Source organism: Staurois parvus, unplaced genomic scaffold (assembly GCF_062004578.1).
Source record: "Staurois parvus isolate SC_StPar_1 unplaced genomic scaffold, SC_StPar_1.0 ptg000090l, whole genome shotgun sequence".
Classification (NCBI taxonomy): Eukaryota; Metazoa; Chordata; class Amphibia; order Anura; family Ranidae; genus Staurois; species Staurois parvus.
In genome coordinates this window covers 21,864,047-21,879,922 of record NW_028317886.1, presented here as the reverse complement: position 1 = coordinate 21,879,922, position 15,876 = coordinate 21,864,047, and the positions used below count along the sequence as shown (strand labels likewise).

Genomic DNA, 15,876 nt, shown 5'->3' with positions numbered 1-15,876 from the left:
TTTGTGTTGGAGAGGATGTGGAGAGATAGGCACGGTGTTCCACATATGGTGGGAATGTCCGAAAATCCAGGCTTTTTGGAAGATAATAGTCAAATTGATTGAAGATATAACTGAAACTGACATAGGGTTAGACCCAATGATGTGCCTCCTACACAATGTGGAGACATCTGTAAATAAATATAAAGATTCAGGTATATGGTACTTATTGAATACGGCGAAGGGGTTGATACCCAAGTTTTGGCGGAAATCTGAGGTACCGAGGGAGGATGACTGGATTAACAGAGTGAACCAGATAGGTAGAATGGAAAGAACATACCATATGCAGGAAGATAGGATGAGAGTTTATTTTAGGAGATGGGAAAAGTGGGAAAGAGCAGGATTGAAAGAAAAATATAGGAAAATATGAACTAGGATGTTAGTAAAAAATTAATAAGCCTCAAGAGAGCAGAATGGGCTAGAGTCTGCAGAGGGGGAGGAGGGGTGGAAAGGGGGGGGTAGTGGGATGGGAAAGAAAAGTTTTTAGTAAGGGAAAGGTAGAAATGTTATAAATGTCTATGTGTATGAGAATCTTTTCCCCTTTATGGGTTTTTGTATTAACATGAAAAATTTAATAAATATTTAAATTAAAAAAAAAAAGAGACAGAATAGCAACAAAAAATTCTAAAGAAATGCATATCTTACAAATTATGTACTGATTTGCATGTTCATGAGGGACATAAGTATTTGATCCCCCCTATCATTCAGTAGGATTTCTGGCTACCAGGTGTCTTTCATACAGGTAACAAGCTGAGATTAGAAGCAATCTCTTAAAGGGAGTGCTGCTAATCTCATTTTGTTATCTGTATAAAAGACACGTGTCCACAGGAGCAATCAAACAATCAGATTCCAAACTCTCCACCATGACAAAGACCAAAGAGCTGTCCAAGGATGTCAGGGACAAGATTGTACACTTACACAAGGCTGGACTGGGCTACCAAACTATCGTCAAGCAGCTTGGTGAGGAGACAACAGTTGGTGCAATCATTCGCAAATGGAAGAAACACAAAACAACTGTCAGTCTTTCTAGGTCTGGTGCACCATGCAAGATCTCACCTCATGGAGTGTCAATGATCATGAGAACAGTGAGGAATCATCCCAGTACTACACGTGAGGATCTTGTCAATGATCTTCAGGCAGCTGGGACCACAGTCACCAAGAAAACAATTGGTAACACTACGCCAAGGATTGAAATCCTGCAGTGCCCGCAAGGTCCCTCTGCTCAAGAAAGCACATGTCCAGGCCCGTCTGAAGTTTGCCACTGAACATCTGAATGATGCAGAGGAGGACTGGTTGAAAGTATTGTGGTCAGATGAGACCAAAATCGAGCTCTTTGGCTTCAACTAAACTAGCCGTGTTTGGAGGAGGAGGAATGCTGCCTATGACCCCAAAACACCATCCCAACTGGCAAACATGGTGGTGGAAACATTCTGCTTTGGGGGTGTTTTTCTGTTAAGGGGACAGGACAACTGCACCGCATCAAAGGGATGATAGAGGGTGCAATGTACCGTCAAATCTTGGGTGAAAACCTTCTTCCCTCAGCCAGGGCATTGCAAATGGGTCATGGATGGGTGTTCCAGCATGACAGTGACCCAAAACACACGGCCAAGGCAACAAAGGAGTGGCTCAAGAAGAAGCATATTAAGGTCCTGGAGTGGCCTAGCCAGTCTCCAGACCTTAATGCAATTGAAAATCTGTGGAGGGAGCTGAAAGTTCGAGTTGCCAAACATCAGCCACCAAACCTTAATGATTTGGAGAGGATCTGTCAAGAGGAGTGGGCCAAAATCCCTCCTGAGATGTGTGCAAACCTGGTGGCCAACTACAGGAAACGGCTGACCTCTGTGATTGCCAACAAGGGATTTGCCACTAAGTCATGTTTTGTGAAGGGGATCAAATACTTATTTCCCTCATGAATATGCAAATCAGTGCATAATTTGTTAGACATCCATTTCTTTTGAATTTTTTGTTGCTATTCTGTCTCTCAGTGTTACAATACACATACCATTCGATTTTTACACTGATCATTTGTTTGTGAGTGGGCAAACATTTAAAATCAGTAGGGGATCAAATACTTATTTCCTTCACTGTATTTGTTGCCCATTGGAATACACTGGCTAATGCCATTAATCAAAATGTTCTTAAAGCACTCCCACTTTTCCTCCATGTTTTCAGTTTCTAGAATATCTTCCCATCTAATGTCATGAAGTATGGAGCGCAGTTTGGTAAAGCTGGCTCTCTTGAAATTGAATGTACATGTCCTACCCTGGTGTCTGCTTTTCCTGTACTTTACAGTGAACGTGATTGCCCTGTGATCGCAGTTTCCTAAGTTATGCCTTACTTCTACATCCGCTATCAGCTCTGGGTTGTTTGTGCTTAGTAGGTCAAGCAAAGCCTTGTTTCTAGATAGGGTATCCACCAACTGACACATAAAATTATTTTGCAAGACATTTAAAAAGTGCCAAGCTCTGCCTCGCCACTATTTCTAACTGTGAAAGCAGAGATGCACCTCCTTTTCATTCTTCAGTGTAGGGGGCTTGTAGCATACCCCCCATATTAATTATCCTTTTGTTTCTTCCCTTTGAAACACCAGCCAGAAGGATTCCACCCTTCCATTGCCCCGGTGGTAATGTCATCCCTCGGGTTCACCAGCACATCACTCTTGACGTACATGCAGACCCTTCCCCCTCTTCTACCAACTCTGTCCCCTTGGCACATGGAGTACCCCTGGACAGTTGCAAGCCAGTGAGGTGTGGTTTTGAACCAGGTCTCTGTTACTCAAACAAAGTCAAAATCCTCTTCATGTACCTGTAGTTCCAGTTCTTCCATTTTGTTCACCAAATTTCTAGCATTAGTTAACATGCCTTTTAATTTTGTACAACCATATATTATTTTATCCCTGTTCCTTCTGAGGCTGCAGTAGGATTTTGCCAGCCCACACATGTTGAACCTAGGTACTCCAGTTATATTGACCATCGTAGCACATTCAGCCCTTCATTTACTAGTTGGAAAAACTTCCTCTGATCCCTCCACCCAGTTTAGCACATCCATAAGTGTGTTATATTTTATTACACAAAGGGCTACAGCATCACAATACCATATCAAAGCTAAACTTTGCTTGCAACTAAACTGTAACTGACATCTAATTTTCTATTTTGTGTATTTTGTTTTAATGCACATATCACATATAGAAAGTGATAATAGGGACAATGATTATTTTGTTTGCATCAAGCAAAAACCGATCTGCCTGCCACATCAATGCAAGGCATATGATTGGAATCTGAAATTCTGTCTATGTAAGTAAATACCATTTTAGAAGAATTACTAATGAATACTTACTCATTAAATATCAAGTCTGGTGCAAAATACAAGTATTGGCTATTTGCATGTTTATAGGATCTCCAGCTCAAGGCAAATGACGACAGGCACATCCAGGAGTACTGGATTAAAGTAATTTGGTCCTCAAGAGGCAGGTTTCTAAATCCTGAAACAAATTAATATTAATGAGGGATATGGGAAATTTAAAAAAAGACATAACGCTGTGCCATGTAACACAACAGATACAGTATGTATACACAGACAAAATTATTGTTTAGTTTGGACATAATATACTTTTTGATGACTATTTGGCATAAAGGGTTGATTTATTAAATGAGCAGAAAATGTTCACTTAGCAAAGTTAAAGTTAGCGAATAAGGTATAGCTACATTCATTTGAATACTCCAATAGTGTGCAAGGAGAATTTAAAAGAAACATGGATTTTTGTTTGCTTTCACATGATTGGATCAATGAAGTTAGTACAAAAAAATGAACAGTCATTTTGCAAAGTTCTATTCTCTTAGTAAATCAACCCAATTTGCTATCAGGTCACTGCATGATAGTCAGTTGAGTCTGTTCACCTTTGAATTAAGACAGAGTATGAAGATAGCTAATGAAAATATCAGATCATTCATTATGTAAAATATACACAGACCAGGTAACTGATGGAAGGGAGTATTTTGCTATGTTTGGTGTGACTGGCACAGTAAACTGACATAATAATGAAAAGATGAGACCTCTATGGTTTACCAAAAGACATGTTTTGGGATTAGTCTCAAAGTTGGATAGAGTTCTTCATTAGGCCCAGACACAATAGTGCTAACTGTGATATCAGTGAATAAATACTTCAATAGCTAAAAGTAAAACTTAGACAGCATAGTATATGCTGCATATTCCAAAACCACAAATATATTTTTTTAAATGCCTGAAAGTGCCTTGTGGGGTAAATCAGTTTTATTAACATAGCCTAAAACACCACATGCAGGAAGAACAAAGTTGATTTTCCAGTTCTCAGCAATCCTTTACAGTGATGCTGCAATAATTCATGTTGTGCAGGGAGAAACAAATGAATGTTTATGTAACGTTTTCCCAATTCTACTGCTGTTAATAAGAGCAAAATAGAGATGACTCCAGCAATTTAATTCAACTCTTCACTGCTTGGGTCTCTCCTAGAAAAGGAACACTCTTTGTGTTTTAACTTAAATAAAGCGAGAATAAATAATCCTGTAACATTGGGCATCAGAAACAAATGTTAGGTAAAAGATCATTTCAAGTACCTCTCTACACACATTGAACACATAAAACAGGTAAAATCATCTGCTGTATCTGCACTTTGAGCAATATATTACTGATTTGTCTGGATTTCTTTTACAGAATTTAATTGATATTTTATACACATATCTATTTGTGGTATAATCTTAATCTCTGCTCTTGAAAAATACAAAGACTATAGAAGTATTTGAAAGGATAAGTTCACCTTTTGGAGCATGTTACATGTTCTACCCATTTTTAGGGTGGAACTTGTAACATACTCCAGCTGCCGCCACCAGTTCTGCTGATCTCCCTTCAGTGTGACCGCAGGTGGGGATCTTCTCCCTGCATCAGCTGTCACTTCTTGAAAAGAGTACAGCAATGTGGGGCTCCGCCCATACATCCATGTCATTCACTCAGTTTCCCATGGCTAACGGCTTGTAATTCTGAATTAACCGCGAGTGCACTGATGAGCACTGTCGTAGTTCATTGACAAATACTGCAGCTCTCAAATAGCCTGTATGAAGGTTTGGATAGAAAGCTGCAGGGCCTGAGATTGCACCCCTGATCCACTGATGGCGGATGCAATGCTTTGCAGGCTTCTGCAGGAAAAAATAAAAAATACACATTACTTCCTGCAAAAATATGTGCATTTATTATGCTTTCTGGAAAGGTGACCTGATCCTTTAAACACATAGTTGATAAAATGGAAATTATTTGTCCACATCCTGAATTAAAGACATGCATATGTAGTGGGGATTTAACCTAAACAGATTAGGACATTTGAGATGTTTTTATCTTGCAGATGGGGAAACACAGACTCCTACAGCAGATCATTGACCAGGGACCTTTTCATTGCCAGTTATGGCAACAACATAATGAGAATGGTGTCTGAAAGGGAACCATATCTATAGCACCATTCCACATACCTTAGTGTAGTAACTACAATATCCTTAATTCCTGGATAGTGTATTTAAATTGGAACTTTACCCATAACTTTACCCATAACAACTTGATAACATTCTTTTGCAAGGAAAATACATTCCACATCAATATTTATGCTACCAAAATTAGTCTGTGCTGTAAATTGCCTCCAGCATTGTTTCTGTTCCTTTTAGCCGAAGGCTGATATTTTGCTGAAGCCCAGAGCCCCTGAGCAGCAATAAATCTTTAGGCTGTCAGCAGATCGACCTCTACAATTTTGGCAGTGCCAAAAAAAGAGAGCAACTGAGCATGTGCAATGCAAGCTGAAACAGTCCATTACTGGATTTTAAACAGTATAGGCAATTATTTTTAATCTTTTACACAGCTATTCCTGCAAAAGGGGCCAGTCTGAGGTGATCTAGCAGAACCTAATTTTCTGACTAAAGTTCCACGTCAAGTGGCGCATCTTTTTGATATATTATACATGCATACATGAAACCATAAGGACCCTTACACAGAGGGCTGTCTGGGAGTCGTGTGTCCCTAACAGTAGTTTAATGCTCCCATGTGAGACAGGTTCATTTCCCAGCCCCGCTACATTCAACCTATCAAGTATACGTCATGCTGCGGATAGACGGGGCTCAATGCTGTACTAAGTCGTACTCACATTTAGGGCCTTGTGTGTTCAAGGATGAAGGTTAGGAATGCCGGTGTTCAGTTGTCTTCTGCATTCCAGACCTTTGTCCTTGAATGCACAGGGCCCTAAATGCAGGTACCACTCAATACAGCGTTCATCCTCATCCAGCTGCAGCCTGCCAAAGACTTTGACAGGCTGCCTGCAGCAATGCTGGATACTGTAAATGTTCCTACCTAGGAATGCCAACATTCCTGAAGAGAAACACTGCTCCTAGGCGGCCTCGTGTACAAGGGTGCTGAATCAGTCAACTTCAGAACCGCCCACAGTGTTCAATATCCCCCCACCCCCCAACCTCAATGTTACTACAGTGTTTCTACTAGCACTGAATGCCACGGCATAGTAGGTGCTGCAGAAGGCAGAATTTCTGTAATACACATAATACAGATTACCTGCATGTGTTAATTTGTTAGAGGAGAAGATGGTGACATGGCAATGTAAAAGCTCCACCTGGTGCAAAGATCACTTGACTTGTCTACCTCACTACAGAGTTCAAGTGATCTTAAAAGAACTATGACCAAAGCTCTTTTGGCCAGAATTCTCATGTGGGTCACAGGAGTGCAGTTAGTTTTACACCAGCAGCTGTCTCAGCCTCTCAGTACACCGCTGAGAGCCTGGGCAGGCTGCTCCCACCTTCTCCACAGTCCAGAGCTCTGGCAAGTATGTAAGTTTGTTTTTTTTTAATCTTTTTCCCAAAATTCTATTGTTTGGGTAATGACTTACTCTACATGATACACTGCTTCTTTCATTCCGGCTGTGTTCCTACCATCTGGTTCCGATGTGCCACTCAGTATCAGTTCTCCCTACTCAGGGAGTCTGTTTACCCTTAGGGAGACCTAAGGAAACACCCTTGTGTGCATGTTCCTGGCTGAAGCTATGTTTGTATCTAACAGTTTAAGGTATTATAAATGTTGTGATATCAGCTATATAGAGTATCCATGATATTGCAAAGTACACATTCAAAATAAAAAATAAATATGTTCCACCACAATCCTATAAACTTCATTACATACCTGGAATCACTTTTGCCCATTTGACCACTTGGATCATCTGTTTCCCAGCTAATCGGTTGAGGCTGGATAGAAGGTGTTCTGCTGTGTCTGGCTGTGAACTGTCATATCCCGCATACACAATTTCTGGTTCTATATTTTCAAGTATCACAGTTGCTGACAGTGTAAGTCCAGGGGATACAGCAGATATGATTGGAACAATAGTTGTGTTTGTGGAAACAGAGGTGTCTTTTGGTAGGGATGTGAATGTGGTTTCTTCCTTTGGACTCTGTATAGGTGGCTGCTGAAGAGGAGGTTGCTGGTGTTCTTCATGAACTCCTTTTAACTTTCCTAGCTTTTTAGACTTCCGAGCTAAAAACAGATGAACAGTAATTGTTAGAATAAACTGGGTACAAAATACATAGCATCAAGGCAAATTGTGCTCACATGTTCCTACAGGATATTAAAGCTACTTTTATTCTATTTGCATACTAATATTGTACAATATTGTTTCAATAAAAAGTTTGTGAACATGTCGGAATTACAAGGATTCTTTCTCAGCTTTTGTTCATTTATGTAAACCTTTATCCCAAAGGGAAAAAACGGTTTGCTGTAACTGCTTATAAAGTGTAAGCTGGAGTTCAGCTTCAATTTGTTTTTCAAGTCCATCTAAAGCTGCTAGTCTAACAATACCTTCTACCCAGACTGACAATGCTGCTGTTCAAAGGTGTCTGCTTTACTACTTCATCCAGCATGCAGATACCCTAAAGACAAGAAAGGTGTTACTGGCCGGATCACCAGGTGAAATAAAGGAAAAAAGTCTTAATAAAAAGAAAACAAATGCAGCCACCACATGTAAATAATTAGTAAGCTGCAGTATATTACATATTTGTTTCTGGGTTTAATGCCGCTTTAAACTATTAACACAGATATAAGTGTATTATTCCTTGTCTTTAGTGAACACAATATTTACACATTTAAAATCCTGGGGAAAAAAAATAACAACAGCCCATGTACTGAACATCAAATAAATAAAATAAATGTACTGAACAACTGGTTCAGGCTCTTTTAGCAACAATAACCTCCACCAAACATCTTTTGTACTTACTGATCAGATACATTGGTTGGAAGGAATTGTAGACACCTCCTCTCTACAAAAATGTTCCTTGAATGGACAGCTTCAGGTGCCACAGCTTCTCAAATGAGGGGAGATCTGTTCTTTGACTTTGCCAGTCCTAGAGCCCTTCCTGTCTGCAGTCTTTACATGTCCCCTAGCAAGATGACTCCAGCTGAGAATACATATATAAATGCACCCTTTTCCCCTTGAGAACCATCAGCTAACCCTCTGCACAGCTGCTGACTCTCAGTCGTGGATGTCAATGACAAGTTAACTTATGCATGCTGAAGCTGCCAAAACTGGCCTGAGAATTTAGACATCAATGACATAAATGGTTATAAAGAGGTATTACACCTCATTGGATGGACCACTTCCCCAACCTCATCTATAAAATTGTTTGCTACTATTTTGAATTCATTGTTCTTTATGTGATTATCTGTCCAGGCCTTGAGGTGGTAAAGCAGCCCTATGGTGATCCATACAATATGTTCCACAGTTCAGATTATTTTTTTTTATCTTCACATATAGTTTTTCCAAGATAGCTAAGCACAGTTCTTGTTCAGTGTATTTTTAACACCAAACACACCAACAGAGATTTTTAGTCAAATAACTCCCAACTGTCCTTCATATGGAGGAACTGTGCCTTAAATTCCTCTAAATGACGGCATTTGTTATTTTAAAAAACATGAAAACCCAGAAAAGAAGTTCTGAAAAAGAAGCACTTATGGATGTAATCAATTATTTTTTATACAATAATAAACTTTGTGGTCAGCATAACTGAGTGTGGCAGGGACGTATCTTTTACCTAACTGCTTTGTACTAAAAGGTGTCCCTTTTCAGAGAAAAAGCCCTCTTGCTATGCTCTACGAACTAGTAACTCCTTAGCAGGGTAGCAATACTGTATTTTCCCCATTTGCAGCCAATTTTAACACCCCGTTCCACTACGTTTTAAATTATAGCAATGTTCACATAAAAGAGTGGGCTTTAAATACTCTATATAGTATTTTCAGCTGTTAAATTTTACTTTTTAGGGAAAAGCCTATCACAACTATCCCCAAATTATTGAAAGCAGGGATACGTTCTTATCAGCAAACAATCACATACAGCCATAACAATGTAATTACTAGGAAAGCTTGGTAGCATAAAATTGACACACTACATTTTTGTATGTAGAAAAGTGGCCATAGTCGCTTGGACTTTTAGAGAAAAAAAAAGTCACTGTTAAAAAAAAAAATACCCCCAGATTAATCAGAGGAAGGATTGACACTAACTATATGTATTCTGGTCACTTAATACAAAGGTAGAACTCAGTGGTAAAGGTTCAGGTACCTTTACAGACTGAAGGCAAAAGGAAAAGGAGGCCAGAAGGGTTAGAGTGGATAAATGGCAGCAATGAATAAGGACCTTATTGTTTCTGACAAAGGTCTGTGCTAAAGTTTACACTATCACAAAGAGTCAGGATTCAATTAAGAAACAAAAAAAACCCCAAAAACTGAATTAAAAAAATGTATGTACAGATCTCCCATAACAATGTTCAAAATATACAGTATAAATAAAAATCACTTTCTTCCTTGCCTGATATTTATATAAATAATGTATATACTGAATTTTACTATACAGTGCTGTTTTATTGTAAAATGCATGATAATGTTATATAAATTGTACCTAGGATAAAATAAATAAATATGAAATGTAATAAATATTATTTCTGGAGTGGTAACCATGTGAAATGTGTAAAAATGTATGTTATATGGAAAAAAAATTCTTCACAAAAACAGGTCCATTTAAAGTTGCACTATAGAAAGCAACATCGATAGTGCTACTGCATAGGGAATATTTTCCCTTATTTTGCAATGAAACAGCTGCATAGACCTTAGGGCTGCTTTAATTGATTTGCAATTTTCATAGAAATTATAAAAGACGTCTACCTGGTAGGCAATCACAGACAATCACGTAAAACAGCTTAGTGGCATATTCTCATTCCTCCTGTGTGAAGCACTATGTCTGCATTTCTTTCATAGACTGTGATCCTAATGGATTCAAATGAGTCTTCTTGAAAACGTCACCAAGACAAAACGCTGATAATCGTTAAGAAAATTACATTTCCACTGGTCACAAAATGAATAGTAAGGCAGGCGTATGGTAAGAGATGCTGTGATGGTGTTTTCTATATTAAGACACATTAAAGCCACTGTCTAACTGAAAATCTATAGCAGTGGCCAGTAATAATAAAAATCTATCGATATCAATAATACCATTAACGTTCTAGGTCAGTAGGGAATTTTCAGTATTTTTTTTTTCATAAGAATGAAGGTTGTTTATGGATTTCTTCATATTTTATTGTAACTGAACTGAATGTTCCACCAATCACATTTGGCTCATAGCTATCTCTGATGTTACAGCTTCTTTGGTAACAGCTGCTTAATACTTTTTTTCTGGAAGTCAACAGCTGTTGAGTGCTACCTTCTGTTTTTGTTTGTGACACCGTCCATTGCAGTGCTGATCACGGCTCATGAGCCAGAGATCTCTGTAAAAAACATTTGGGTAGTGGACCAACAAGTTCTAAGCTTCTAGAGACTTTTAGCAAACGGTCATACAGAAATATGCAGAAACCGATTGACATTGTACCACATTATACTTTAACAGTTATTATTCTGTTGAATGAAAAAAAAAATCTAGTAAGCAGTCATGTCTGGTATGGTACCATTCACCACCCACTGTTTTACCATCGATATGGTAGGAAAATGTACAGATTTCCTGCAGGGATCAAAGCCATAAACAAGGGACACGTGACGTCAGACGTATCGACGTTGACCGGAAGTGCGATCGCGGCCATCTTGGAAGTGGGAACATGCGGCCAATGTTTCCCTGAATCTGTCCATGCTTGTATCCTTGTGAGGAGGAGCTGTTGCCACCCAAATGTTATGTGAGTTACCAATAAAGGAGGATATCTTTTATATACTGTGACTGATTTTCTTGAGGATAATGGAAGAAATAACCCTAGCATTGGAGAAAATCGTTATGAGGAGAAATTAACCCAGAGTGGTGTTTTGCCCTGCTGTTTCTTTTATAGGGTAATTACCCATCAGCATATGAGTTGGACAGTGGTGATTTGGGTTTAGGTTATCACTGATGTATACAGGGTGTGGTGATACACACTTGCAGTGATATTTTGGAGTGGTTTTCACACATTGTGTTTTTAATATTCTATGTGAGTGTGCTTCACTTATACTGATATTCACTATAAAATATTTGCATGTGTATAGATACTCGTTTAGAGCATACACATCTTTAAAAAAATATTTTTGCATGCTGCACAGTGAGTGGCACGTGTGTTATAATATTATTTTAAGGTATGACACTATGTCAAGTTTTTTCTTTTTGAGGCGTACGGACATCAGGATTTGCGGGTATTGAGAAGGATTTTTTTGGTGATGAAAGAAGAAGGAAAATTTTCATTTGACACCTGTGGGGATTATTTTTGTTTTTTTATATTTTTTTGAATTTTGGACACTTTGATATTTTGGACAATTCTTATGGTTTGATGTTTTATGTTGGTTTTATTTTATTTTATTTTATTTATTTGCTTAAAAGGAAAGTCATATATTTTGTCTAATTAGCCTTCAAGGGTGGAGGTGGATAACTTTTCTGGGATACTATAGGGTGAAGTGTTGCTGTGTAGAAATATAAGTGTACCACATTATACTTTAACAGTTATTATTCTGTTGAATGAAAAAAAAAAATCTAGTAAGCAGTCATGTCTGGTATGGTACCATTCACCACCCACTGTTTTACCATCGATATGGTAGGAAAATGTACAGATTTCCTGCAGGGATCAAAGCCATAAACAATTAATAATCCATGTCTGGACAGCTATGTCATCAAGCCTACCAGCTATGAAGGTTATTTTTTTCCATATTGGGTAGAACAACGGAGGGTCAGAATGACTGTCAGGCAATTGGCAATTCTATGCCACTGGCATACTTCCTTTGCATCCAATCACTGAAATTGCAGGTAAGGGACAATCTCAGTAATGGGAACACAACAATTAAAACTGAAGACGCATAGCCATCCTATTATCTGTAAATATATTATCAGACTTAAATGATTAAGCTCAAAGGGGCAAATCAGTTAAGTAGTACCCCCCTAAATATTTTTGTACAGCTGTAAATAAAGAGTGCTACATACCTGGAGTGGTGACTACCTCTGCAGATCTAAGGCCATAGCCATTCAAATTTGGATTGTTCCTGTCTATGATCTCTGTAAACCTGGCCAAACATATTACAATCGGAATTGTACAATCTCTTTTATATCTACCAACATCTACAGTATGTAGTATGAGGGTCTATATAGAAGTTGGAAGTAAATTGTACAGATTGTATGATATGGTTGTAATGTGCTACTCAATTTCCTCTTTCACCCCATATCGACTGATCTATCTATCTATCTATCTATCTACTTGTAGTATAATATAATCATTTCATGCATATTTGCTTTTCCTTCTTTAAATCCACTTCAAAATAATTCTATTTTTTTTTGTTTGTTTACAACAAAAATTCTTTTTCCTGGCTATTTGTCAGATTTTGTCAAACGTATAGAAAATGACTTAAATACAGAAAAAGTGAAATGGCTGTGATCTTGAATCGGTTACCAAGGTGACCAATAAGTGTGTTACAAAAGAAGTTAGAATTCCATGCTGAAGGTCAAATAAGATGGTACTAGTGCTGTTTTATGAAAAGGCTCTGTGCCACAGAGAACTACCGCCATGTCAAAGATGTCTGATAGGGCCTTGCAATGAATTCTCATTAATATTGTTTGTAAACGGAGGTCTACAATGTTGCCAGGAAACCGATTAACTATATAGACAAAGCAAATACGTCAGACTGCTGCTTTGTTTATCTGCTAATGCTTAGAATGGCTAAAATAACATAAAGCCCCACAACCAAATGAAAACATTTCTATTACTATGGAAAGCATGACAATTAATATAAAAGCAGAATTGCATACATTTACTTAGTTAGCGCTCATGCTTGTACACATCCATCCTTAAATGGAAATGGATTACAAGTACCTGTAAGTCAGTCTTCATTTAGGCTGATTTATTTCTAATACTTTTTTTTAACTACTTTTTTTTTTATCTTTCAGATATGCAAATTTAAAGAAAATGAAGATTAGACCACACAACATTACACCAGCAAAACCTTTAGTTTCCTATTCAAGGACAGAGATGAGCGAGCTTGCAATTTGCTCACCCATAGTGTGATTTATAGCATCCCCTGTGATTGGGAAGGTTGGCTTTTATGAGGTTGAAATGTTTTTCCAGAAATCTTTGCTGAAAAATATCTAGAAATGGTTGCAGGCCTCTCCATCTGAAAATGCTGGTTGTCTGGCCGTCAATACTTCTCAAAGTCACTGATCCAGAACACATACAGTATGCAAATACAGATTTCTCTCTTTGCTCTGACTTAATTTGCTGCATGCACATTCCAGGTTCATATATCGGAGAGTATTGAAGTCAGAGAATCAGACATATCTGCCAGGTGAGTGTTAATTTACCAGGATGTCAGCAATTGCTTTTCTTTCAGCATCGATTCTTACATGTCATTCTTTCTCTGATCTGAGCACAGCTCTAAAGAATCTATCTGGGCATCTGGCAAAACAATACTGGGGGAAAAGGTCAGTTGGCTAAGTCAATGTTTTTGGTTCTGCCACTTTCTTTGTTTATAGGGTGTTTCATCAAGGACAGGACATCTGGCATGAAAAATCCTTATTAATATATGCAGTATTTACAGTGATCAGGCATAACATTATGACCACTAACAGGTAAAAAGAATAACATTCAATATCTTGTTGCAAAGGGGGTGGGGGTGGGATATATTTGGCAGCAAGTGAACATAATGTTCATAAAGTTGATGAAACTGACATGTTGAAAGCAGAAAAAATGAACAAGCATTAGGATCTGAGCAAGTTTGAAAAGGACCAATTGTAATGGCTAGACTCCTGGGTGAGAGCATTTCTAAACCTGCAGTTGTTGTGTGATGTTCCCAGTCTGCAGTGTCAGGACCTACCAAAAGTGGTTCAAAGAAAGAAGGAAAACTGACAAACCGGTGACAGGGTCATAGGCTGTCAAGGCTCCTTGATGCATGTGGGCAACAAAGGCTGGCTGGTAGTCTGATCCAATAGAAGAGCTACTGTAGTTCAGATTGCTGAAAAGGTTAATGCCAGTTCAGCTAGAAAGGTGTCAGAACACATGTGTATGGGGCTGCATAGACAAAGACTAGTCAGGGTGCCCATGCTGACCCATGTACATAGCCAAAAGCCGTAACAATGGGCATGTGAGCATCCAAACTGGAGCATGGAGTAATGTAAGAAGGTAGCTTGATCAAATGAATTCAAGAATGGTTTAAGAAACACAAAAACAATTTTGCGGTGTTGACTTGGCCTTCAACTTCTCCAGATCTCAATCAAATTCGGCCTCTGTGGGATGGGCTGGTAAAACAAGTCTGATCCATGGAGGCCCCACCTCGCAACTTAACTGATGATTCAGTGCCTGATACCACAGCATACCTTCAGAGGTTTAGTGGAGGCCATGTCTCGACAGGTTATGGTGGGTGGTCATAGTATTATACCTGATTAGAATATATAGAGAGTTAAAGATTTGTTTTTTTCTTACCATGCTAAAGCAATCATTAAGCAGGAATTTTCAAGTATATGTTCGGGGTGGGTTACCTATCAACATTAAAACACAGTACATATTGCAACTGCTGTGGCATTTATAGGAGTCATCTGGTCTTGACCTACATATCTGAATTGTGACTGCCGTTTGTCCAGTAAGCTGTAGTGGACAATGCTACCAATGGGGTTGCTGAAATCTGACAGTGCTGGTAATAGGAGGCATCATAAGTGGAGGAGCACCATATAATGGGTAGCAGGAAGGGGCCTCTAGAAATAGGATGGACCCATTTGCTTAGTTATACCTGCTACACTCTTGGGGTAGAAAGTAACTCAGCAATAGGATCAATTTACTAAACTGTAGTTATTTGCCATAAAAACAATTTTTTTTAAACTCAAAAAACCAAGGAGAGTATTCAGTCACATGGCTAAAAATATCAATCATTGCTGTACTTATAGTACGTTATAGTATGGAGAATTGAGCCCAAGCCTAAGATAGCCATAGACATGAGATGGCATTGTTTCAACTGATTCTGGGCAAGAGCAGTGAATTAAGCTGGCCATAGGTGAGTTGAAAACCAAATGAAAATTTGTGCCAATTGCCGAATTGTTCGTTTACTGCATCATTAGTGTGCCAACTGTGATATGCAATTTTCGTGCCGCAATCAAAAGTGCCTGATCAGACATGCTGGGGTTTATGTTAGAAAAATAAAATAAATGATGATACAATCGTATGAGCCATTTAATTTTTTTGGTTGACAGAATGTTTGGTTTTCTACTCATCTATGGCCACCTTTACAGACTGCTCCAACTCATTATAAAGAATGTAGGGATCATTTGCTAGATAATTCTAGGTAATCGATATGGTTTCCCCCCAT

General features: G+C 38.5%; 1 protein-coding gene across 2 annotated transcripts in view; it reads right to left on the bottom strand.

Annotated features, from left to right (window-relative positions):
* NR3C2 (nuclear receptor subfamily 3 group C member 2) overlaps positions 1-15,876 on the bottom strand; it is a 514,840-nt gene that overhangs the window by 86,932 nt on the left and 412,032 nt on the right. For both annotated transcript variants that reach the window (XM_089670472.1, XM_089670473.1), the window contains exons 5-6: positions 7,234-7,581; positions 3,373-3,517 (exon numbers count right to left, since the gene is read on the bottom strand). In XM_089670472.1, the coding sequence (XP_089526598.1) occupies positions 3,373-3,517; positions 7,234-7,581 (493 nt within the window). The remainder of the gene's footprint in view (positions 1-3,372; positions 3,518-7,233; positions 7,582-15,876) is intronic.